This window comes from Bacillus rossius, chromosome 17 (assembly GCF_032445375.1).
Source record: "Bacillus rossius redtenbacheri isolate Brsri chromosome 17, Brsri_v3, whole genome shotgun sequence".
Lineage (NCBI taxonomy): Eukaryota > Metazoa > Arthropoda > Insecta > Phasmatodea > Bacillidae > Bacillus > Bacillus rossius.
In genome coordinates, this window is record NC_086344.1 from 4,524,897 (window position 1) to 4,552,459 (window position 27,563).

Sequence of the window (27,563 nt, forward strand, 5' to 3'; positions counted from 1 at the left end):
GAATATTTATATCATACAGAAATAAAAAAAAACCGCTTGAACTAGCGTAGTCAAAATTGATTCTGGTAAAGGATTAAAAAACATGATAGAAAGTCTGTGTGCAAATTAATTTAATAAATACATATTAAAGCCATATTTCCTTAAGTAGGTATTCACCCTAAATTTAATAGTTAAATATTGTTGTAAAAGAAAGGTATACCAGAACAAGGCAGTCGACTTCTTTGTTGGAGATAAGGTAAGCTTCAGCGAACACTGAGACTTCCAAAGCTGAACTACATGCTTCTACTTTTGTTTTAGTATTTTTTTTAAGTCATAGTTTTGAGCTTATCAAAGTCTGAATGTTCGCTACAGCACGTTTAAATTCAAATATAAACATTAATGTTTTTTCATGTGTGTCAATATGCGTGGTATTTATTGTTAATTTTTTTAAATATAATAATGTGTGTGTGTTGTATAAGATGGGAATTTATATAAATAAATATCGAGGTTTTAGGAGCCAAAGTTGTTAATAGTAAAACATTTAAGTTAACATGACATCCCTCATTTAACTTCTTTAACGAACACAACCTTTGTATCTGACAAATCCTTATGACAAACATTAACATTTTCCATGAAAATCAAGACACGGAAGTATAAATTAACTCTATTTTACGAAAAACATATAGATTTACTATTGGTCCCTAGATCATGGGACCGATGAATTCTCTAAAGCTACTAAATCCTGAAAACATTCGGGACAAAACTAAATTCCTTTGATTTGATGCTGTGTAGTTGGTAGTGTAATAATCGTTTGTGGCTGATAACGGAGGAAAAAATAAGGGAATTTTTTTTTTTTCGACTTGGTAGTAATGTTTCTATTAACGCTTCACTCCTGAGCATCGAAATTTTCGTTACTCTATGATGAATGATCGCATAGACTTACCCCACCGTCTGCAATTTTTTTGTTGCTAACACAAAAATAAAAGTGTGTGTGTTGGGTTCTATATTAAAATAAAACAGCGGTATTTGCAATTTTTTAAAGGAAACTTCTTCTTTATTTTTTCGCCCTTACCGGGTTCGAACCGAAACATAAAAGCGTTTTTATTTTTTTTATTAAATTTGATTACTATTTTTTATAAATTTTAGAATTGTTTTCATTAAAATCGGATAATAAATAAAGATTTTCAAGATAGTGGCATAACGCAAATTGCAACGGTGACGTCATAACCCATGATGTCGTCAGAGGCTTATCGGAGGCTGTAGATATGGATTCTTAAGCCTTAATATGAACATTTTAAGCCTACGGCATTTTTAAGGACTAAAACGGGAAATATTCCCTCGAAACGGAAATTTTTCTTTCGAAAATGGGGAAATTTTTTATGAATTTTGAGTCATCTTGAGTAATTTTTTTTTTATGAATTTTGAGTTGTTTTTGAGACCAAAATGGCCGCCGTGACGTCAGGAAGGTCGGTCGTTGAACCCATCCTCAACCTCAGCGAGTAGCCAGCGCCAGTAGCCCCCTTTATACACTACTCAATTCTATCACTACAAAATAGTGTTTGCAGTAATAATGAGTTTATGCTTTGCGTTGTCCCGGTACCTTCGATAGTTAAGGTTGTTCCAACCCAGACCCTCGGCTAGGTCGCAATTGGTCTGCATATTTAAAAGTTTCCGTTGGTCATACATCAAATGTATAGAAGGTGGAAACGAAATAAGATGGCCGGCCGATGCTTGCGTCACGTAATTTATAAATGCGTATGTAAAAAAGTCGTTATTTATTCTCTTGGGTTTCGCGTTTCTTAAATCCTTACGTAGATTATAAACCTGGCATATTTATTTATTTATTAATTTATTTATCGTCTTCATTGGTGGCAAAGTTACAACGGTACGCCTTTTCTTACACTTCACTTTTCTGATATTACATCAAATAGTGGAATATTAAAAATTAAGCATGATATAAGCAGATGCTGACTAAATATTTAGAGAACAAATTAAAATTTTAACTTAATGTTTCAAATATTAACTATTACAAAAGATTCAACCATATCTAATTTAAAGTAATTAAAAATAAAGCATAGAAATTCATAAAAAAGAAAGTGATTAAAGAATGCAAAGTGTTTGTGTATAAAAAAAGGGATGGATCAGGTTGTTAAAAAAAAAAAAGCTCGCATTAGCGCCAACCAGCCGCATTCTTTTTTTAGAATTATCGCACTACCATTTTTTCTTTCTCTCTCTCTCCCTTCCCCACTACACATGACGTGAGAAGCCTTCGCTTCATTCATGAACGGCTACGAGGGAAAGGCGGGCGCGGCGGGTTGAATAGCGTGGGTTTCGTCAAGGGGCATTGTGGGAGGTCCTCGTGACGTCACTAGTTTCCGTATCCCTCCCGCACGTGACCCTTCCCCCCACCCCCCCCCCCCCCTTCACAAACCCCGGGCCATGGAGGAAGAAAGAGCTCTTGTTAGAGGAGGGGGTAGAATAGGGGAGGGGAAAGGGAGCGAAAATGTAAAGGAGGGATAGAATATCCACTGGTTGTTAAGGAGGGGTAGGGGAAAATGAAGGATGAGGGAGGGGGGGATAAACCTCGCACACAGCTTTGCCCGGCCGTGCGAAGGGGAAACGGAATCAGTCGCGCGGTGGAAGTCGACGAAGGTGGACGGCGCGCACAGGAAACCAAAAATCAAGATCTGCGCAACTAAAATCACCGCGCTTTCCCGCCTTATCGCGTTTTTTGAAAGATAACTGTTCTATATTTAGAATCTCGGGCAGTATACGGTAACGGAGTTCCTTTTTTTTTTTTTTTTAATATATTCTCAAAACGCCACGTGATCTGAAATCGAGCGCGCAGCAGAGAAGAAGACAAGTTTCAACATGCCTGGGAAAGGATCTACCTCCGCTCATCGGTTCCTCACACCCGAGGTAAGAATCACGAATCACTTCGTAGAATAATTCAAGTGACCACATTAGTATTTTGGGTTAGACGGCCTACATCAATAATACGTATTGACACGTTATTTATATTTAATATAATGTATCGATAGTGTAGCTGACCTGACCAAACAATTTTTTATTTTATTTTTTTTCATTATTCGATGTGTAACATTATTTTATCTCTCGGTATACGGCTTTTCGTAAAAGTAATTTCGAAAATGGAACGTGTGTCGCATGGAAGTAAAATGTGTACTATCGTGCTGCAGTGGCGTAGCCAGGATTTGCATATGGGGGGTGTTAAGAAGCATGCCGCCCCCCCCCCCCCCCGTATTAAAGCGGGGGGTCCGGGGGTCCTCCCCCGGGAAAATTTGGATTTTAAGGTGTAAAATAGTGCTATTTTAGCAGTTTTCGGTACTTAAATTTAAATATTGTAATGGTAAAAATTTTATTAATTTTAATATGAAATTTGTTTGAGTGATGAATAAGAAATTAATTAAAGATTTGGTGCTAAGGGGGGGGTTCGAACCCCTAAAACCCCCCCCTGGTTACGCCCCTGTCGTGTATCGCGCGAACTGAAGTTTACAAAGCTAAATTAACACTTTATATTGTTAACGGTATAATTTTAATTTTAACAAAACAAGGCAATATTTTAATACATTTTCCTTGTCGAAATAATTTTTTTTTTTTTTTTTTCAAGTTTGTTTCGCTTATCCGAGCCGTTCCATTATATAGTTTAAAATTTCGGTCTGCAATTCGAATTATTCGATAGTCGACGTAGCTGCTCCGGTAGCGAATTCATGCGGTGAGTGCGGAAACTACTTGTGATTCGCGTCCAGAAAATTACCAAATCATTTTACGTATATTTATCACGCTCGGCATTATTTCATAAATTTTACGTTCAATTTCGTGACCGCGTTCGGTATTATAGTGTATTTCGTGGGCTTAGTGGAAAAGTTGGTAAGTCCACTTTTTTGTGAAAATGAGTTAACTTCACGGATGAAGTTGTAAGGGAAATATCTTCGCCAAGAAAACGTTTGGAAGTCCAAATAATGAATGATTGTGGACGTTTTCTTCTAGCTTTATTTCGGCAAGTCCATTATAACGCTATTCTAGGCAAGCAAATCTGGGTGAGTGAACTAACAGTATTTTTTCCAGAAATTGGACTTTTTCCACTAAGCCCACGATTTGCATCATGAGAACATGATGCAAACATTATGAGAATATGCATCATGAATGTTCTCTTTATAGAAGTTACATGTTTCTCTCTCTGGGAGTACTGAAAGACTCGCTCACATATTATTATTATTCTTTGCATTATTTCTAAATTTTCTGCCATACAGCATTTCGTTAGAAGTGTTTTTTTTATCTTAAGACACCAGACTCTTACGCTCGCATAAAAAAATATTTGTAATTGATATTAGGTGGTGAACGTCTGTTAATTATTTACAGGAAATAATTTGAAATCAGTATATTGGGACACGGTTTTTTTTTTTTTTCAGTTAAGACTCGATAGTCAGAAAATTTTCATTGAACTTGTACCCATGTAGCATATAATTTTAAAATAGTTGAGATAAACTTAACTCAACATGTAACCTTTTTGCAACATGTAAAAGTTGTGTCTGAATCTTTTTTTTTTTACTGCACGGGGGATATATATATATATATATATATCATTATAATGCATTACACACATATATAATGAAATATAGGTATGTATCACTTGACGGAGTAACGTTAAACAGGATGCATAATTCGAAATTGTTTAATTTAACGTGTAAGTTGCTTTGATAAGCCTGGCTTAGCCATTTTACCTTTTTAATAAAATACGTACAAGAACGTGGGCAGAATTTCATTTCTTGGTATTTGGCCGGGAGGGGTTTGGGGAGAATTGTAATAGAAGCTCTTTGCTTGCTGTTCACTTTCAAATACTCTACTTTTAATGCTGGGAATGATCGAAAATATAGGATTTGGAGGGGGGGGGGGGGGGTTGCATCCCCATTATCTCAATATTAATAAACTTTACGTTATTTTTGCGAAACAAATGTGGCGCGAAGGTTTTTTTTTGTGGGGTGTACTTCAGTTTTACCACCTTGTGGTGTGTGTGTGTGTGTTTCTAGTTCTTTTGGCCTTCGAGATTTCTTTCTCTCTCTCGCTTGTGTGCCGCACTTACACAGACTGTCCATTGTTTTTCCACTTTTTCGCATTCCCTCACGCAGGCGGAAAAAAAATTCTTTGTTGGCTAATTCGTCACAGCCGATACTTTTTTTTTTAATAGTCTTTACAAACGACCGCGTTTACCACAACGGAATTTGCTTTTCTTGAATTCTGCGCTTAACTCTTCTGTTTGCTTCTACGTCCTGTTCCAATTGGTTTGCCACTTGTTAACATGAAAATTGGCGTATTCTAAGCTTCTAGGTAGGACTTTAAGAGCACACATAATTTGCAACTTGTACTTTTATTCGCCATAAAATTAAAATAAGTATTTTGATTAAATAAAGTATTTTTCCCCTGAATAGGTCATTTTACTACGCACTGTTTCATATTTACTTATAGGCCTACCTTTTTTAACAGTGAACCAATTTGCAGAAACAGCTCAGAGATATAATTATTTGCATTTCTGTATACGAATAAATGATTTTCGAGAATTTGTTTCGGTAACTACGTGCCAATCATAGACACAAGCTAAAACTACAGTACCTATTTTTAAAAAAGATATCGCGGCGCGGAGCAGCTTCAGTGCTGTAAAACTCTGCACTTGATGGCTAGGAATGTGCTGTATAGCTTTCCGTAGCTCCTTCACTAAGGCCATGCCCGAACAAGTATGCAGTTGTTCACTTGCGGCCTTGCGTACTTCACTCCCCCATGTTGCGTAGGTACGTGATGGTTAGGGGCAGGCATTTTTGGCGATTGCTTATTAGATTGTAATTAGTTATGGTTGCGCTAGCAGTTTCTTCCTTGCGATTGGCGGCTGCCAGCATGAGACGTATTTGCCTTTTTTGACCGAGCTATTCTGGGCGCGTTTGCTTCCGTACTGAAGTACTGTGATTGGTGTGCTCGCAGCAGACATGCACCTGAAAGAAACTCGACCAATCACGAAACACAGACGATGTTACAGTGTTTTAACTCTCAGCTAGTCTCAAAATCTTTTCGCGAAAAAGACATGCCCCTAGTGATGGTGCATCCGGACAGGTTAAGTGTATGGCCTCTTCTAACGGTATTAGCCAACCGAACAGACTGTTTACATTTGGTTGGAAAGAAATATGTTTAACTGAAATTCGTAATTTTTAATACCTCAGAATCACATGAATTTACGGCAATTTAATTTACGATTCTACGGTCGTTTCTTATTTACGATCGGTGCGTATGTGCATGTATTTGTTAAAACCCTCAAAATATTACTGAAACAGTCAATTTAATAGTGACAATAATTTGAGCAGTTTAAAAATTACCTGAATGGTATACCAAATATAACCTGAAAATCTAATTTCTAAATGGTGAATTTCTTTATCTCGAAGTACGCGAAAAGTACACATACTTAACCCCCTAGTTCAAACAGCCTTTTCGATGTCACTTCCGGGGACAAGTACATACTAAAAAGGAAATACTCATAAAACACTGTTAACAATACTGATTTACAAAAGTAAATTAAATAATAATGTAATATGTACTTGAAAGAACAATAAAATCTTGCGAATATGGCCCGTGGCGCGGTGCACATCAATAAGCTCAAACCCCGGTGTGTTGTCGTCTGCCCAAGTACTCCCTTACTATAAAAAAGACCATCCCACTCTTAGATTGCAGTACACGGCTTATGCCGCGCGCTGTTGCCAAATCTCTAACACATTACGAATTTCAGGAGATCAGTGTCTTTGTAATTCGGATCGAACAAGAAGCATTTAAAGAAATCATATCGTAATTTATAATATTTTATACTATTACACATATAAATTTTGTAATAATGCCACTTTTATGTAAATTTCAAATTAAAACTACCTATTGTAGACGAAAATTTATTATAGTTTTCTTTTATGTTCTAAAAATCCCATATATATATATATATATATATATATATATATATATATATATATATATATATATATACCTATATATAGATCACATTTTCATGGGCCCGATAAATGCCGTATTTTTGGACAAGTCATGTCCAAAATGATAAATAAAGTACGGTAATGGAAATTCTCGGTCGAGTAAGTTATGGGAAAAATCCGAACAATTGGGTCGAAATGGGGAAGATTTTTTGAAAAACAGAAAAATCGCAACAACTCCCATAATATGAATAATATCGCATCCGTTGAAGAATTCCACCGTCTGCTTCGGCCATGTTCGCTCCAGTTCGGCAAGAAAGCGCTACCTTCGTAGCTTCTACCACGTATTTTTCCAGCCAATCCCCTCCCTGAACCTTTGTACCATGCCACCCCCCCTTCCGAAAGGAAACTACTGCGGCAGCCTTCCTGCTGAAAGCGATCCTACCAGCGCTTCTAAACCTAGCAACGCTTCTAAAACAGCAGGTTTGTGTGTCAACGAGTTCTTTTCTTATAGCGCACAGCGCACAGTACTGGGTCCCAAGAAGATAGTGTAAAAAATACATACACCTAACTGCACGAGCCAAAGTAAAATACTATTCTGAATAAAATATTTATTTAATAAATACAATGTCTGGAAACTGCCTGGGCAAGCACTGCTTGCCTTGCTTGCCCTGACGAGACGCCATTGATGTCTATGTATCTATATATGTCACACAATAGTGATGACAATATTAAAAATCTAGGTTTCTACCCATTAATATTTTTATCTATCATTTTACCTGTCACGGGTGTGACACAGTTATATAAAAAAAAACACGCGCGTATGCGAATGCAACGTAGTGTAAAAATTTCAAAACATTCGGTGAATATCTTTCTGAGATTTAAGATTTTGAACGAACGGACATTTACATTTTCATTTATTTAGATGTGTCCAAATTGACGGAAACTGTGGCTGTGAACAAGAACCGGACGCAATCGTCTGAAAGTGTAGAGCAACAGGTATTTCCTTCTCTACAGTTCGAACCATCAAAGCCCGAAGAAAAAGAGACTGGCTGCAGCAAACAGCGTGTAATTCTCTCCAAGCGCGAGCGTTGCGCACCGCGCTTATCTTTTGTTGATGTTGAATGAGCGACAGCGTTGTAGACGCTTAGCCAATGCTCTGTTGAGCAACGTTCGCGAAGTTAGCCACGACAAGCTTGTCGAGAATTTTTTTTTCTTCCCCCTTGAAATCGAGCACGCTTGCAAGAAAACAAAACACCGGCGTAGTACAAACAAATTTTGCCAGTAAACATCACGCCTTTAAAATGCGTGATCATTAGGGGCAGGCATTTTCCTCGAATAAAGCTAAACGCCTATTAGACTGCAACAAGGTATACGAGCACCATCGGTTTCTTCCTTGTGATCCTCTACACACTCGGGAAAATGCCAACTGTTCATTGGCTGTTGACTTGTGAGTCGTCTCGACTGGGTGGCCTGTGATTCGACACTTCTATGAGTGAGGGTCTCTAATTGGCCCTCAGTCCTCCAGATTAACAGTGAACCAATGACAAAAGCAGCACTAAGGTATAATTTTTTGAATTTTAGCTTAACGCGAAATGAACCCGCGAATTTTTCAGTTATTTATGTGTAAGGTAAGTTATTGTCCTTAATTTAAGAAAAAAAAAATCGCGAATAAAAAGATTCAATATCTACATAATCAATATTGAAAAGACACCTCCTTATATTTTTGTATTAAATTTATATAAATAAAAAAAAAACTTTCTTAATTTTACTCAATAGGGACATTAGGTTGTTTTTGCTACAGGTTAGTTCGCCATACCTGTGGAATGTCCCAGCGGGTAACATTTAAGAATCGTCAGGGACAAAAATTCCCTTCTGTTTATTCGACAACAGTCTAGAATGCAAATGTTCGTTCACTTGAACGATCCTTGTCAATGGACAAACGACCAATAACGAATACTTCAAACAAATTATCTCACTGAATCACGGGCTACCTTAAAGAGTGTATTTTCCTTATCAAGTGATTATTTCATATTTACGTTCCACACGGTTAAGCTTGCCGACTCTTTTAGTGGCTGTATTTTCACACAATAAAAAAAATAAATATATCGCATACTTTGTGCATGGTTAGATGCCAAAGTTGCATTTTTAACGTTTTTGTGCAGTATGGAAAAGGAGAATGAAATTGAATATAAAACTGGAACTTTTTATTAGAGACAAGAAAATTTCGCGGATTCATTCGGCGATAGGCTAGAATTCAAACACATTACCTCTTAGATGATTTTGCTATTGGCTTACTGTTCATATGGACGCATCTCAACCAATTATAAACCCTCAACCAAAGGATCGAATCACAGACGAACCAGCCGAGTCGACTCACAAGTCGGCAGCCAATAAACTTGCGTTATTTGCCCGAGTGTACAGGGGAATGTGCAGTCTATCCTGAAGGCCATCGAAACAGCGTATTTTTACTGTGTCTACTTTTTATGTTTGAAGTCAGTTTTACTGGCTGATATGTGAAATATGTTGTTTTTTTTTTCACGGAAAAATTATTTAACTTTAACTGACCTTTTAAAATCATCAGAACTGTTTTATCTTAGAAGGCTAAATATAATTATATAAATATTTCAGAAAACTTTTATACCTTAGCACGCACTATCCACCATCATTCCCTTTGAACCTAAATGTGTTCGGTTATTTATTCCATTTGGTTTTCCATATCCATCCTTATTTCCTTATCCTTATCGTAGATACCTGTAAAATTCGCGGATCATTCGGTGATAGGCTAGAATTCAAACACATATATCTCTTAGATAATTTTTCTATTGGCTTACTGTTCATATGGACGAATCTCAACCAGTTATAAACCCTCAAGCAAAGAAGGATCGAATCACAGACAAACCAGCTGAGACGACTTACAAGTCGGCAGCCATTGAACTTGCTTATTTGCCCGAGTGTACAGGGGTATGTGCAGTCTATCCTGAATGCCATCGAAACCGCGAATTTTGCAGGTCTCTACATCAGCTGTCGTGATAAATTTACATGCCTGTTCTTTAAATGACTCACGAATATGGTGTAACAGGATGTCCACATTCTGGGAGAGTCAGGGAAATTGTATACGTCAAAGGAAGTCAAAGAATTAAAATTAAATCCTGGAAAAGTCATGGTAATATCACATTGACAGCAATCTGAGGAGGAAGTATCGTGCTCCAGTCTACCATCTTTGCTATACACGCTACACAGTGGTGTAGTAAAGGTTTTTATTGAATCAGGCAAGCTATGGGGATTGTGAATGCTGGATTTTCTTTATTTCTTTCAGAAAGTTGTATAGCAAGTTAATTATCCAAAAAAAAGAACAGGACAATTAAAGAAAAACAGGGGAATTTTGCTACAGGTTTTTGTGGACACTGGTAAAGGCTGAGCAGACATATAGACAGGTAATCATAAAAAGTTACAGAGAGACTTTATATTAATAGAGGCCGGAAAAATTCGCGGGTGCAATGACCTCCAGGTTAGACTTCAATATCCTCTAAACACTCGGGCAAATGCCAACTGTTCATTGGCTGCTGACTTGTGAGTCGTCTCGACTGGGTGGCCTGTGATTCGTCACTTCTGTTGAGTGAGGGTCTCTAATTGGCCCTCAGTCCTCCAGATTAACAGTGAACCAATGGCAGAAGCAGAACTAATGTATAATTTTTTGAATTTTAGCATAACACGAAATGAACCCGCGAATTTTTCAGGTCTCTATATATTTGTTTTACAGTTGTAAGCATTATTATAAATTAATTTTATTCTGCACTTTTCATCAATTCGCAGTGTAAAAATTAGTTTTGAGTTTTTATATTATTCGCTACACGTTTTTGCGATCAGCATGTGATTGCGGACCGGCCGAACATGTATTTTACGCAAGCGGGCGTTGCCGTTAGCGAGTGAATATTTTTTTCTTTTTTTATCTTTCCCCCCACTTCACCCGTTTTAAACCGCTAATGAAAGACCGCCTTTATAACCACTTCGATGTTATCGAAACGTTAAGCCATCGTCCTACTTCATTCTTTTGTTGAAACGAATTTTTTCCCCCCTTTCTTCCCCTCTTGAAGGGAAAACGTGTGCGTGAGTTGGCGACATTTGCGAAGCGAGAGCCGGAAACAGCTGCGAAGCAGTTTAACGTGTGGGAAGTCTGCGTTGCCACGGGGCCTCCCGAACAGTGACGAACATTTCCGAAGTTCGCCACCTGCGCCTTCTCGCGAACGCAGAGAAAAAAAAAATATCGTGAGCGATATTTTGTAGTGATAATTTTTTTTTTCCCCATGCAAAGGTACAATTTTACAATTATATCTGTAGGTTTACATAAACATTTATGGTCCATTTACAAAGAAAATTACAGTGTACGTGGACCTTAGCTGAGAATTAGGGGCAGGCATTTTCCGCGAATAAAGCTGAACGCCTATTAGACTGCAACAAGGTAAAACACGCACCAGCGGTTTCTTCCTTGTGATTGGCGACCGTCTGCGAGAGAAGTAGTTGCCTTGTTTGGCTGAGCCACTCAGAACGCATTTGCTTGCGCAATGAATTACTGTGTTTGGTGTTTTAACAATCGTCATGTGCCTGAAAAAACTCACCCAATCACGAAACACAGACGATGCTACAGTGTTTTAACTTTCAGCTAGTCTTGGAAGCCTTTCGCGAAATATGCATGACCCTAGCTAAAATTCAGCCAATTATAACGTAGTGCTGCTTCTGCTGTTGGTTCGCTTTTAATATGGAGGTCTGTGGCCCAGTTAGATACATTCAATCAAAGAAGTATCGAATCACAAGTCACTCAGTTGAGACACGCCTCACAAGTCAGCAGCCAATGAACAGTTGATTTTTTTCCCGAGTGTGCAGATAATGATATTAGAGTCTGTCTTGTAGGTCATTGAAGCAGAGATTTTTCCAGCCTAATAAAAAGGGACTGAAAACCTCAGAAGTTCCCGTAACCTCTAGGATGGAGTCCACAGTCATGCAGATACTCGGGAAGACATCACCTACTCATTGGCTGCCCTTGATTATATACTTCCCTGGCCCAGGATATCACACTGACCTATATGCAGAGGCAGGCATTTTTCGCGAAAAAAATCTGAACGCATATTAGATTGCAACAAGGTATACCCGCAGCAGTTTTTTTATTCTTTGTAATTGACGGCCGTCTTCAAGAAATGTCGCTGCCTTATTTGAACGAGCTACTCAGGACGTGTTTGCTACCGCACTGAATCACTGTGATTGGTGTTGTAACAAACAACTTGTACCTGAATGAAACTCACGCAATCACGAAACACAGACGATGCTACAGTGTTTTAACTTTCAGCTAGTCTCGGAATCTTTTCGCGAAATATGCATGCCCCTACCCATTTGTCCTCTTGATGAACCGTGAGCCAATGGTAGAATGAACGAGTATTTGAATTTTAGCCTGTCGCAAAATGAATCCGCGAATTTTTTTTTTTTGTTTTCATACCAGCGATAGAGACGGAAAAAATTTGCGGGTTCATTTCACGATAGGCTAGAATCCAAATGTGTTTAACTTTTTGCTGCTTCAGTAATTGGACTACAGGTTGCCTGAAGTACTCAGAGCCAATGAATAATCCTCAACGAAAGAAGTATCGCATCAAAAGCATTCTAGTTAATAGTTGTCACGAGTCAGTAGCCAATGAGCAGATGCAATTTTTCCGAGTGCATAGAGGATCTTGGAGTCTATCCTGTAGGTTATTGATTCCGTGAATTTTTCCTGTACCTAGCGATAGGTAGAGACATGAAAAATTTGCGGGTTCATTTGGTGTTATGCTAAAATTCAAATAATTATACCTTAGTGCAGCTTCTGCCATTGGTTCACTGTTAATCTGGAGGACTGAGGGCCAATTAGAGACCCTCACTCATAGAAGTGTCGAATCACAGGCCACCCAGTCGAGACGACTCACAAGTCAGCAGCCAATGAACAGTTAGCATTTGCCCGAGTGTGTAGAGGATATTGGAGTCTATCCTGGAAGTCATTGAACCAGCGAATTTTTGGGGTCTCTAGCGATATGGCATGGGGAAGTAAAGTCAGCGAAAAGTTAGTTCGTGTTTTTTTTTTTTCTGGCTGGACACCCCTTGTTGTCGGGGTCAGTACGGTTTGTTTCCACAACAGCAGCTGCTGTGTTTGCGGCGTCCACGGGCGTGCTGTTTGCAGAACAGACGTCTGTGTCTCTGCGCCCGCATTCCTGCGTCGCTCTGTGCTGGCCCAGTTAGCACGTGCTGAGTCTGTGCGCGCGAGCTCCGAGAGAGCAGTGGCGCTAAGGGCGACTCTGGCTGGCTCGTCACCCACCACTTCGCCCCTACGCGGTGTTCTCATGGGTAGAGACATGAAAAATTCGCGGGTTCTATTCGTGTTATGCTAAAATTCAAATAATTATACCTTAGTGCTACTTCTGCCATTGGTTCACTGTTAATCTGGATGACTGAAGGCCAAGTAGTGACCCCACACTCATAGAAGTGTCGAATCACAGGTCACCCAGTCGAGACGACTCACATGTCAGCAGCCAATGAACAGTTGGCATTTTCCCGAGTGTGTAGAAGATATTGGAGTCTATCCTGGAGGTCATTGAACCCTACTCATGGGTGACGCGCCTCTGAGGGACTTTAGCAGTTACCGTTTAGTTTCATCACGGATATTTTGTAGGGGCAAGCATGTTTCGCGAAATTATTTCGACACTATTTGAAATTCAAAACACTGTATTATCGTCTGTGTTTCATGATTGGGTGTGATTCTTTCAGTTTGTATCTACTGTCAGAACACCAATCACAATAGTTCAGTGCGTAAGCAAACGCGTCCTGAGAGGCTCGGTAATATAACAATATAAGGCAACGGCTCTTCCCTCAGACGGCCGCCAATCACAAGGAAGAAAGCGATTGTATGGGTATACCTTGTTGCAGTCTAATGGGTATTCAGATCTTAACACGAAAATTGCCTGTCACTAAATATTAGTAGGGGCAGGCATTATAAATAGGAAGTAGCTTGGCTTCTGGGTTGTAGCCGTGTTCATGGCGAATAATTCACCGACGTTTCGGTGGACATTTCAGTAGGTAACTTCTCTCTGTTGATGGCGACTGCAATTACGACCGAAACGTCGGTGAATTATTCGCCAAGGACACGGCTACAACCCAAGAAGCCAAGCTACTTCAGACAATGGCCGTGAAAGCCTGCGAACGTTATTGACATTATAAATAGAGATTTGAAAAATTCGCGGTTTTATTTCGTGTTATGCTAAAATTCAAATAATTATACATTAGTGCTGCTTCTGTCATTTGTTCACTGTTAATCTGGAGGACTGAGGGCGAATTAGAGACCCTCACTCAACAGAAGTGACGATTCACAGGCCACCCAGTCGAGACGACTCACAAGTCAGCAGTCAATGAACAGTTGGCATTTGCCCGAGTGTGTAGAGGATATTGGAGTCTATATTGGAGGTCATCGAACCCGGGAATTTTCTCTGTCTCTAATTATGACACGAGAATGACTGAATTAGCCGGAAAGACGAAGTTGCACGAGCGAGCGTGGGATGAACTTCGGACATGTTCGGGACTGGTCGGGGGACCGCGACCTCGGCACAGATACGACAGCCACAGGCGTCCGGCCACGCTAAGGTCACGTGACTGATCCGTGGCGAGGCAGCGGCCGTGAATTGCACGTTGCGTCTCTCCTTTCCGCAGGTCCCTACGTTCCGCAGCATTTGCAGCCACAGCAGAAAGAACGCATTTGTAAAGGACATGCCACACTGTCAAATATTTGCCTCCAACTATATTTGACAACAAAGTTAAAATGGTAAACTATTAACATTTAGGAGTCTTTATTTTTAACGCGTATCTAAAGGACCTGTCACAATTTCAAATATTTGTCTCCAACTACATTAAAAACAGAGTTAAAATCGTAAAGTATTAAAATTTTTTAACGTATTTTTAAAGAATCTGTCACACTGTCAAATATTTGTCTTCGATTACATTTGACAACAGAGTTTAAATGGAACTATTAACATTTTGGGGTATTTATTTTTAATTTTCAGAAATGTGGCTTTTCTTCAGAATTAACAGTGTTTCAAACAATCAACATAAAACTTGATTCCACATAACCTATAAATGGAATTTAAAATTTATAATTAGAGACCCGGAAATTTCCCGTAATCTTCTGGCCTCAGGATAGAATTAAAAGTTATACGTGTGCTCGACCCATGTTGACTTTCCCATTGGTTGATTTCTTAGCGAGAACATTTTTATCCTTGTTATTTGGCACGACCTGATTCGCTTACTTCTCTCCTAGCTGGACATCATTGGCTCACGGTCGTAGACGGGCGTGTCCAAACAACTGCGTGCCAATCATGAACACAGTGCGACAGTGTGGAGGTTTGCATTCTAGCTTGCGACTAAATGAATCCGCGAAATTTCCGGGTCTCCATTCATAATCCTTGATGTGCTGAAAAGTCAGCTCATATGAATTTTTATTCGTTTTTTTTAAAACTGAACTTGTTGACGTCAAATTATATTTATATTTCATGTTTCGTGATGCATTGTGCTAAGAAACTATAAAAAGTGACTCTATACAAAAGAAACTATATGCCAATTAGAGGGCAGTTTGAACTTAATAGCCGGACAGTGACATAACTCAACTAACTTAAGTTATTAAGCTTCTGTAATATATAGAGACCTGTAAAATTCGCGGATTCATTTCGCGATAGGTTAGAATCCAAATACTTTTGACATTATTTTTGCTTCAGTGATTGGGCCACAGTTTACCTGAAGGACTCTGGCCCAATCAAAAATTTTTATCAGAAGAATAAGCGAATCACGATCATTCCAGTCAACAGGTGTTACGAGTCGGTAACCAATCAGCAGATGCAATTTGCACGAGTGCATAGAGGATCATGGAGTCTATCCTTTAGGGATTTGAAATCGCGAATTTTACAGGTCTCTAGTAATATACCAAAAACTAAAGGCCCTGTCATACTGTCAAATATTTGTCTACAATATATTTGGTGGGGTAGTATATAGGATGGAAAATGGCTTTAAATTAATTTTCCATCAAAATATTTGGAAAGTTAACCTCTAATATGTTTTAATTCGCCATACTATCATAGTTAATTTCTAGTCTGAGCTATCCCAAACCTTTCAAAATATAATCTCATTTTGAAATAAAATAATTTGTTACTGTGTTGGATGGAATTTTTGAACTATCTATACATAGTGTTGTGCACGATGTAGGAAAGAGCGGGGAGTGTTTATTTGTAATATTTAGGGCAATGCATATTACTCGGAAAAGATTCAGAGACAAGCTGAAAGTTAAAACACCAATCACAGTAATTCATTGCGGAAGCAAACGCGACCTGTGTTGCTCAGCCAAACAATGCAACTACTTCTTTCGCAGACGGCCGCCAATCACAAGGAAGAAACCGCTATGCCATTACAATTGTGGTAAAATTGTTGATCGTCAGACGCACAACAAATGTTTTACTGTGTATTATGAAATAAAAGTGCTTTCTTTTTTTTTCGCTTTTGAATCTGCGTGTTTTTTTTTACGACGGCATTCTCGCAACCCAGACGACGCAGCACGCAGCAGGAATGCGAGACGAACATTGCATCGTGTTCACTGCTGAGATCAGATGTCTTCGCTTTCTCCGCAGCGACTCTGTGTCCGCCCGACCCCGCGTGCAAAGGAAAAAAAAAATATGTGGTGTGGCTCTGTCATGGACACGGCCGTGTGTTGTACGTGAATACGTGTACGTAACAGGCAAAGACCGTAAAAATTCGCGGATTCATTTCGCGATATGCTAGAATGCAAATAATTTTATTTTTATGCAACTTCTGCCATTGGTTCCCTGTTAACCTGGAGGACTGTGGGCCAATTATAGACCCTCAGTCAAAGCAGTGTTGAATCACGAGTCCCCCAGTTGAGAAGCTTCACAAGTCAGCAGCCAATGAACAGGCGACGTTTGCCCGAGTGTGCACAGGATCGTGGAGTCTATCCTGGAGGTCATTGAACCCGCGAATTTTTCCAGTCCCTAGTAACAGGTAATATTTTCTATACAAAATATAAAACAAGGTTAAAAATCTTTTTTAACACCATATATATATTCACTGTAATTATTTTACACTAATTGCTTTACATGTACAATCGATAGATTTTGACGAGAGCTGACGATTGAAACTCAAACGAACGTCGTAGCTTCTCCGAGTCAAAAGTTATACTAAATGGAAATCTCGAAACGCAGCAAAATGAACTCAAAATGGCGGCACTTACCCCTCCACCGCGCGTGATGCGTCACAGTCCTCACTCAGCGTAACGAATTATTTGATCCTTTAGCTACCCAGTGGTGTAATTAAATTTTGGATTGGGGATGATAGATATGTAGCTGCAACACCAAACTGTATCCCCCGATTTTGTTATCATTCGTTTTTTGAATTGCCTCTCACAATGGAAGCAAATTTAAAGACGTATTCACGTCGAAACACGTGAGCGAGTATTTCTGTGCTCACCAGTGATGTGTGACATTCAACCTCGCTCGGCGACCATCAAATTCACGTGTTCTCACATTGCTTGTACGCTCAATTTAACGTGGAACTATTCAAAATAATTCCTAGCGTGGTAAATGTGCTAAAATTGTGGTTTCGACTTCATTTTTCTTGCCGCGAATCACAGGTAGTATCCGCACCCGCCGCCGTCGATTATATAATCAAGGGCGCAACAACAGGGGGGCAAGGGTGTTTTGCCCCCCCCCCCCCCCCCGCCCTCTTAAACCTTGAAGTGGGGGCAAACGGGGGCAAAGAAAGTGCTATGTAATCAATTTTTAGATAATAAAACTGCTTAAATAGCACCATTTTCCACCTTGAAATACAAATTTTCCCGGAGAAGGACCCCCGGACCCCCCGCTTCAATATGGGGGATCGATGATTCTTTATAAAAACGTATATTGCCCCCCCCTTTGGGAATTTAGTTGTTACGCCCCTGTATAGAATAATTCGATTTGCAGAACGAAACGACTCCGAAATAAAAACAAAAGAAGACTTGAAAAATAAATAAATAAGCCCGAACTTTAGACTTGATTTTCGAAAAAGGAATTTTATTAAAATACAGCCAAAACTTGTTAACATTCAGCAAAAACGTTAATAATATAAAAAAAATTTTTTGTCTTGTGAACTTTGTTGTTTCGCGTCATCCGCCACAGATGGCAGCACCGTGGTTACACATTTCCGTTCCATTCACGAAGTTACTCCTACAAGATGCCGTATACCGATGGTTAAGGACCTGCAAAATTCGCGGATTCATTCGCTGATAGGCTATAATTCAAACACATATACCTCTTAGATAATTTTGCTATTGGCTTACTGTTCATCTGGACGAATCTCAACCAGTCATACACCCTCAACCAAAGAAGGATCGAATCACAGACAAACCAGCTGAGACGACTAACAAGTCGGCAGCCAATGAACTTGTGTTATTTGCCCGAGGGTACAAGAGAATGTGCAGTCTATTCTGAAGGCCATCAAATCCACGAATTTTGCGTCTCTACATGGTACACATCAAAAAATAAGCTTCCCTGAACATATCTACTTTGCTGATGGTTTTTGTTTTCTTTTCTTCCGTCACCTAAATCCACCACTCATACAGTTAAAGCTGTATAGCACAGAAAGGCAGGGTTTTAATCCACGCAAGATTCGCAACCACTCTAGAGCACTACAACATAAAGTTCGCCATTATACTGGGTTCAGATTCTCACCCGGTCATTTATTTGTTTGCTGTCCCAGCACCTCCAGCAGTTAAATTTACTTGCAATGTCTCAATTTTCGTAAGTAATACTCCGTATTATCTCAAGAAACGTACGTCATATATTATGTTAAAATACAAAGTTATAATATCTTGAATAATGTTCGCTGGCTGTCTCCGCCATTGTCTGAAGTAGCTTGGCTTCTGGGTTGTAGCCGCGTCCTTGGTGAATAATTCACCGGCGTTTTGGTCGACATTGCAGTCGCCATCGTCAGGCAGCAGTTACCTACCAACTGCTCCCTGATGATGGCGACTGCAATGTCGACCGAAACATCGGTGAAATATTCGCCAAGGACGCGACTACAACCCAGCAAGCCAAGCTACTTTATAATATCTCTCTTGGTGTGCGGTGAGAACCAAGGTGTAAAAACCGGCTGGGTGTGTTCACCGTTAGAGGAGAGAGCTTTCCCTCGGATCAGACATCCTTGACGGCTCCAGGGCCTGGAACCTGGAGTCTCCGGCTCTCGCGCGGATCGGCCGAGTTGGCAGACCCTGGACTTTGTGCGAGACCTAGGATTCACACAGTTCCATTCCGAGGCAGTCTTCGTTCATGCTAGATTGTCCACATTCATGAAATTAAAAAATAAAAACTTAAAATGTTAGTAGTTTACCATTTTAAGGTTAGGTGAAAAATATTACATATTTGTGATATCGTGAGAGTGGTCGGTTAGATTAGCTACATTAAAATTAGTTTTAATTTAGTGGATGGTTGTTTATGTAGGTTTAGCTGCGTTAAAAAATACTGGAAAATATTTTTTAATAGTTAATTAGGAATTAACAGTTTAAGATGTAGCTAATAACGTAAACCTTATTATTTTATAGTATTTGTAATGCAGCTGTGTTAATCTAATCATTAGGGACAGGAAATTTTCGCGAAAAAATCTTAACGCCTACTAAACTGCAACAAGGTATACCAACACCAGCGGTTTCTTCCTTGTGATTGGCGGCCGTCTGAGAGAGAAGTCGTCTTGTTTGCACGAGCCACTAAGAACGAGTTTGCTTCCACACTGAATTACTGTGATTGGTTGTTGTAACAATCGACATGCACCTCAAACGTAACTCACCCAATCACGAAACACAGACGATGCTACAGTGTTTTAACTTCCAGCTAATCTCGGTATCTTTTCGCGAAATTTTCATGGCCCTACTTATAAACCATTTACACTATTTTAAAGTTTTTTTTTAATGTAGCTTGACAATTGTGTAATTTCTCAGGCACTAAAGTCTATGAAAGAAGATCTTGACCGGTGCGTTTTTTTCCCTTGTATGTGCTACCGGAAGTTTCACGAGTGAGTGATGAGTAGAGACAAGAAAAATTCGCGGTTCGATGGCCTTCAGGATATACTGCACATTCCCTTGTACACTCGGGCAAATAACGCAAGTTCATTGGCTGCCGACTTGTGAGTCGTCTCGGCTGGTTCGTCTGTGATTCGATCCTTCTTTTGTTGTGGGTTTATAATTGGTTGAGATGCGTCCAGACGAACAGTAAGCCAATAGCAAAATCATCTAAGAGGTATATGTATTTGAATTCTAGCTTATCGTCGAATGAATCCGCGAATTTTTCCGGTCTCTAGTGATGAGCTTCGGTGAACTTCGGAACTGTTCGGGACTTGGCGATTACGTGGCAACATGCCGTGTGTATGTTGTGTTTTGTTATAATCAGGGGGTGGTCATGTCTACATGATTACATGCTAACTGCGTGAAGCTGTTTTGTTTTATTTAAGTGAAAACTTCTTTAGCCGCGTTGAGCGATTTTTGGTAGGGGCAAAACTTATATGGGTTCGCGTCACCGACATGCTGTAGTAGCAGTAACTGATCACGTGAATACATGACCTAGGTCTGACAAATGAATTTTTACGAAATTTTGACTTACCACTGACATCTGTTGTGAATAAAAAATGACGTAAGGATAAATGATATGCTGACAGCGTACTGATATAATACCAAAATCATTTTCTTACTTACATTTGACGTATAAATGATGTCATATTACTAGGGACACCTGTAATTCGCGAATACATTTCGTGTCAAGGTATTTCACAAAATACTGTAGCTTTTCTCCAGTGGTTATTGGCTGAGGTCGGTGAGAGGTGTCGTCCCGCTCTTGACGGGGCCAATGAGAATGTTGTCACCGTACTGCTGTACGCTCACAATTTGCCATGACTCTTAGAAAAAGACACAGTATTTTGTGAAATACCTTGACAAGAAATGTTTTCGCGAAATACAGGTGTCCCTACATATTACACATTTAAAAACAAAGTTTTAAGTCTTCACGTCTGTTGACAGTCCCCATGACTGGCTATTTTTTTTTCTTCAGCTTATTGTTGCGCCATATTTGTTAAACGTCCAAAACATTGGCAGTGTGGAAACAGTTTTAAATGACATTTTTTTAATGAAAGGGACTGCTTTTATTGACGGAGATTCTAATTCATACTTACAAACCATCATCATACGTGGTCAAGGCACCTTTTTCGAAATGTTTTGGGCGTATTCAATATGGCGGTGGCGAGGTCAAAAAGTGACTTCACCTACGTCACAGCATTGCGTCTCCTGGCAATTTCTAACTCCGTGGTTATAGTTGCTGGGATATAATACGATAGCATACAGTTCATATAGATCAAAGACACAAACACAACCCGAACAGTTCTGAAGTTTATCGGAGTAAAATATTAGGATCGGTTATGTTTGGTCAGTGTAAATTTTTTTCCCCGGGAGGGTAGGTTATGTTAAGTAAGATTACCGTAACTAAAATGAAGGGTTGGTTAGGTTAGCGTTATTTAAAATACTCATTGACCGTAAAAATTTCGTTCGTTTCATACAACCGACTGATAAACATGTGGTATATAACTTACCACGGTGCGATCAATACCATCCGAAAAGTGTGTTCATACTGAAAGTTTGCGGTAAAGACCGTTACAGCTACATCAATAGTTTAAGTTTAAATGTTGTGTTCGTACACATGTTGCTTCTTTCTGACATAATATCAATGACTTTCGTTGTTAATCGTGTCCTATATCGCAAAATGTGTGTTCATAATCACCTCGTCTGGGTAATTTACTTTTGCGTGGCTATGATATGATATTTTGGAGATTGGTTTGCCAGTGTAGCAGCTCCGTAGCGAAGATTGTATTTCACCGAAAAATATTAAAATAATTAAGCAGCTGAATGTGTTTGTTATTTGAAACTGTACAGTTACCAAACTTTTTTTTAATTTTATAGTCATACATTACAAAGCTTTGATATAAACGGGATACGTAATAAGTAGAGACCCGTGAATTTCGCAGATTCATTTCGTGTTATGCTAAAATTCAAATAATTATACCTTAGTGCTGCTTCTGCCATTGGTTCTCTGTTAATCTGGAGGACTGAGGGCCAATTAGAGACCCTCACTCATAGAAGTGTCGAATCACAGGCCACCCAGTCGAGACGACTCACAAGTCAGCAGCCAGTGAACAGTTGGCATTTTCCCGAGTGTGTAGAGGATATTGGAGTCTATCCTGGAGGTCATTGAATCCGCGAAATTCTCGGGTCTCTAGTAATAAGGAAAAATTTTCACCGGGAGATATTGTTGCGTGTATCGTAGCCAATTGTATCTTAACATAAAATATGAAGGAAATAAGTGAGCAGTTGAATGTATTACGTAGGGGCAGGCATTTTTCGCGAATAAAGCTGAACGTCTACTAGACTGCAACAAGGTATACCCACACCAGCGGTTTCTTCCTTGTTATTGGCGGCCGTCTGCGAGAGAAGTAGTTGCCTTGTTTGGCTGAGCCATACTCAGGACGCATTTGCTTCCGCAACGAATTACTGTGATTGGTGTTTTAACAATCGACATGCACCTGAAAGAAATTCACCCAGTCACGAAACACAGACGATGCTACAGTGCCTTAACTTTCAGCTGGTATCGGAATCTTTTCGCGAAATATGCATGGCCCTCTGTATTAGTGATGCAAAACTATACTATATGAAAAAAAAACATGTGAGCGAGTCAGTTTACAGTATTCGCCAGAGATGTGAAACATCTAACCTCGGTAACGAGCAAATCCATATGTTCTCATGTTGCAAATACACTTATAATATGAAACTCGGACACGGAATTTAGAAATACTCTTTAATATAATGCCGAGCGTGATAAAAATATACGCAAATTTTGTTATCAACCATATTCACACGTAGTTTCCACACCCGCCGCTAGAGTTCGATTCCGGACCAGCTATCGAATTAAAAAAAATTAAAAAAATATTAAACCCCAGCTTTGGACCTGATTTTTGATAAGGAATTTTATTAAAATGCTGCCCATCTTGTTTCCCTTTTTGCCTTTGTGAATTTTGGGTTAGCACCATCCGCGGCAGGTTGCAGCACCGTGGTTACGCGGTTCCGTTCCGTGCTACATCCGTAGAGACCTGCAAAATTCGCGGATTCATTCGGTGATAGGCTAGAATTCAAACACATATACCTCTTAGATAATTTTGCTATTGGCTTACTGTTCATATCGACGAATCTCAACCAGTTATAAACCCTCAACCAAAGAAGGATCGGATTACAGACGAACCAGCCGAGACGATCTACAAGTCGGCAGCCAATGAGCTTGCGTTAATTGCCCGAGTGTACAGGGGTATGAGCAGTCTATCCTGGAAGCCATCGAAACCGCGAATTTTGCAGGTCTCTATACATCAGTTCCATTATTTCAAATTAATTCTTACCAAATGCCGTATACCGGAGCTAAGGATTTGACACACATAAAATATTTGGTTTTGATAGTAAGAATCGTAAGACTATAAAATGGTTACGCAATAAGTAGAGACCGGAAAAATTTGCGGGTTCAATGACCTCCACGATAGACTCCAATATCCTCTACACACTCGGTGAATGCCAACTGTTCATTGGCTGCTGACTTGTGAGTCGTCTCGACTGGGTGGCCTGTGATTCGACACTTCTATGAGTGAGGGTCTCTAATTGGCCCTCAGTCCTCCAGATTAACAGTGAACCATGGCAGAAGCAACACTAAGGTATAATTATTTGAATTTTAGCATAACACGAAATGAACCCGCTAATTTTTCCTGTCTCTAGCAATAAGTAGAGTCCCGGAAATTTCGCGAATTCCTCTGGCCTCAGGATAGAATTCAAAGTAATAGGTGTGCTCGACCCATGTTTACTTTCCCATTGGCTGATTTCTTAGCGAGAACATTTTATTTGGCACTACCTGATTCGCTTACTTCTCTCCTAGCTGGGCATCGTTGGCTCGTGGTCGTAGAGAGGGGTGTCCAGATAACTGCGGTCCAATCAATTAGAGATGCCAACCCCCAGGTGAGACAATCAGTAATCACAATTTTTTTTACACATGCGTAAATCAGGCGCGACAAAAATTTATGAACACTGAACATTATGAACCTACTGATAGTGAGTATAATCCAATGTTAAAGATAAATCTCATATTGGATGTTACACTATATAAAAACATTTTTTGATAGTTTATACATGATAGTTTTTTCAGTAAACAAAGGTAGGTAGCTTACCCCATATTACTGTCCTTCATCAGACAGGGACAACTTTGTGGCACGTTTTGCTGCAGCCAACTCTTCTTTGCTAAACTTGTTTTGGTGACATATGGTGTTGTGAGTAAATGACTTCACTTTCTGCACAAGCAGTGCATTTAGTGTTTCTGTAGATAAATTGGGTCTAAATACAGTTTGGTTCTTTCGTACTATGCTGAAAATTCTTTCAGTTGGTGCATTGCTATGAGGAACTAAAAGAATAGTTAACATTAATTTGCTGAGTTCTCCAAATTTGTACAGCCCACTTTCATCTTGCAATCTGGAAATGTTGTGCCATGCTACATCGATACTAGGAGCAGCAAGAACTTCTTCACCAAAATCAGAGAACTGGTAAGCAGCAAATTCAGTTTCCAATTGGCCAATATTAACAGGCAAGTTTTTGAACAAAGTAACCATGTACTGAACAGAAGAAAATGAAACTTTTCTTCTCAAACGAACATCCAATACCTCAGCATGCTTCAGAAACTCATTGTAAATGGGCATTTTCTTGAGAATGTAGTCACAGCCTGCTTTGTAAAATTCCCTAACATTGGAATAAAACTGACTTATCTGTAAAGCTGTAAGATTTTTCCCTTGGATGTAGGCTCTAGTGCTAGCACCAATCACTAGGTCAGGATCATCTTTCTGATTTTTTCTTCTTTGAAAGTCAACATCAAAAATAGATGCATAATCAGTACTATCTTTGAGTGCTGTAGGCTTAACAAATCTTACTAGTAAATCTGTGTAAAGAGCAACAAGTTTCCTCTGTAGAGCATGTATTTGGGGAGCTTCTTGTAGAAGAAAAACATTGGTGGAAACAAAAAGTGGAAGAGTGTTACTGAAAAAGAGACAGTACAGTTTACATAAAGGATTTTCAATCTGAGACTTTATGTCGAGAAACTGTGAATTGGAAACATCAGCATTGTCACCAGAGAAGAAATGTTCCAAAGCTTCAAATTGTTCGATCATCCTGTTAACAGAATCCAACAGAGACAACCATCGAGTGCTCACATGTTTCAAAATTTTGTGGGGTTTGGTGCCACAAACAGCTTGACACAACTTTAGACAGTTCTTACGTTTCGAGCTCTTTTGAAGAAAATAATACAACTGTATCAAAAGCTGTTCAACATTTAAATCCCTGAATTGACTAGAGGCTTTTTGTGCAGCTATATGAAGAAGATGACAAGAACATCCTTGCAGAAGTACAGAAGGTTGAACTTCTCTAATGAAAGCTATAACTCCTTTTAAATTGCCCACCATTGTGTTTGCATTATCACATGCGAAGGAGACACAATTTTTCCAAGGTATAGACTTCTGAGTCAGTTCCTTATTCAATATATCGAAGATTCCTTTCCCAATACTATCAGTGGATTCCAGCAAAGACAATAGCGAGGTGCATATTCGGCCTTGACAACTATTATAGTATGACACAACAACTGGATACAATTTTACAGAGCTCATATTGTAATCTGAACTACCGTCTGTTGCCAAACCAAACGGCCCATTTTGTAACTGCTGTACAATATGCTTTGTTGTGGAATCAGCCATGCATTTAACTAGAGCAGTAGCTTTAGTCCTTCCACATGCAAATTTTTTTGCAATGGCAGAATCGGGAAACATTGCTCGAAACAAAGAATTCGCATGGTCCGCGCATGCAATTGGAATGTTGTGTTCTATCAGAAATGACGAGGATAAAAGCTCGGCATTTGTAACGGAAGTGTCGTCTTTGTTTGCAAAATATGATGTTACCGGCTTCGATGTACATTTTATTTTCATGTTGTCCTGATGCTTAGTAGAATTCACGTGCCGCCTACAGTCGTCTCTACCTCCATGAGCAACTGAAAAGTCGCAATCGCACACAGAACACCACACGTGATTTTCAGACCGTTTGGACACACGCAAACATGGCCACTCTTCAGTGTAGCTTTGTCTATATTTCTGAAGAACTTTTTGCCGCTTTGAAAACATGGTGAGAACATTTATCACAAAAAATGTTGACTAACACATACTATTATACACACACTATACGGTCGCAACACGTAACACATTAAAATTACAAAAAATTAACAGCACAACACGCCGAGACGCAAGTTCTCACAACTGAATGGCGCACACGCTGAAGTCGATTCGATATATCGCCATGTGACAGCCACAGCCAAGTCAGAGTCGATAACATATATCGACTGTCTCGTCTCTTCTTTTAAGGCATTTTCCGTAGAAATTTTGTCACGTCCGTAACCCCGTAATTATGGTTAAAATCAGTAATAATTACGGAATATCCGTAACAGTTGGCATATGATTATCATGAACACAGTGCGACAGTGTGGAGGTTTGCATTCTAGCTTGCGACTAAATGATTGTGCGAAAATTCCGTGGCCCTAGCAATAAGGAGCGATCACCCAACCCTTTTGGTAGGCAGTTTCGCGAAATGGGCCACTGGCCTCTCGGAGGCAGGGGTCATCTCGCTGACCTCGACTCCGACCTCACACGGCTTCCTCTGGGGCGCGCGGATTGGCCCTGGGATTGTCAGCGGCGGTGACGTCACCATTTCCCTCCTCCCCTTTCTCTCAACCCCTTTCTACTTTTCCCCCGCGTATTTCCGATTCTCCTCCCTCTCGGGAAGCTCCCGAACCGGAAACGCGCCTGTCACGTGACCTCTAGGTTTGTGGCGCGCTCTGCCGCGACTGACTGAAGACACGTGCAGTGCCTCCAGTTACCGCGGATTTGCCGTGATTACCACTCGTTTAGCCGTCCACGGTGTGTTACTTATGTAAAGAGACCTGAAAAATTCGCGGGTTCATTTCGTGTTATGCTAAAATTCAAATAATTATACCTTAGTGCTGCTTCTGTCATTGGTCACTGTTAATCTGGAGGACTGAGGGCCAATTAGAGACCCTCACTCATAGAAGTGTCGAATCACAGGCCACCCAGTCGAGACGACTCACAAGTCAGCAGCCAATGAACAGTTGGCATTTTCCCGTGTGTGTAGAGGATATTGGAGTCTATCCTGGAGGCCAATGAACGCGTGAATTTTCCCGGTCTCTACTTATGTATTACGGAAACAGAGAATCATACAAACACGTTCTGGATTATCGCACGATAAATATATCGTTTTATCTTTTTAATAAAAAGTTAAATATTTTGTAGAGTACCTGAAATTAATATAAACACTTAAACTTTTAAAACGGTTTTTTTTTTTTTTTTTACGTGTGGTCTCTAACGATATAGAAAATTGCCCTTCCAAAGAGTGTA

General features: G+C 39.7%; 1 protein-coding gene across 1 annotated transcript in view; it reads left to right on the forward strand.

The window, feature by feature from the left end:
• Positions 1-2,586: 2,586 nt before the first annotated feature.
• Positions 2,587-27,563, forward strand: part of LOC134540872 (proton-coupled amino acid transporter-like protein pathetic) — a 156,013-nt gene continuing 131,036 nt past the window's right edge. Inside the window, exon 1 of the mRNA XM_063383893.1 lies at positions 2,587-2,898. Within this exon, the coding sequence (XP_063239963.1) occupies positions 2,851-2,898 (48 nt within the window). The 5' untranslated portion in view covers positions 2,587-2,850. The remainder of the gene's footprint in view (positions 2,899-27,563) is intronic.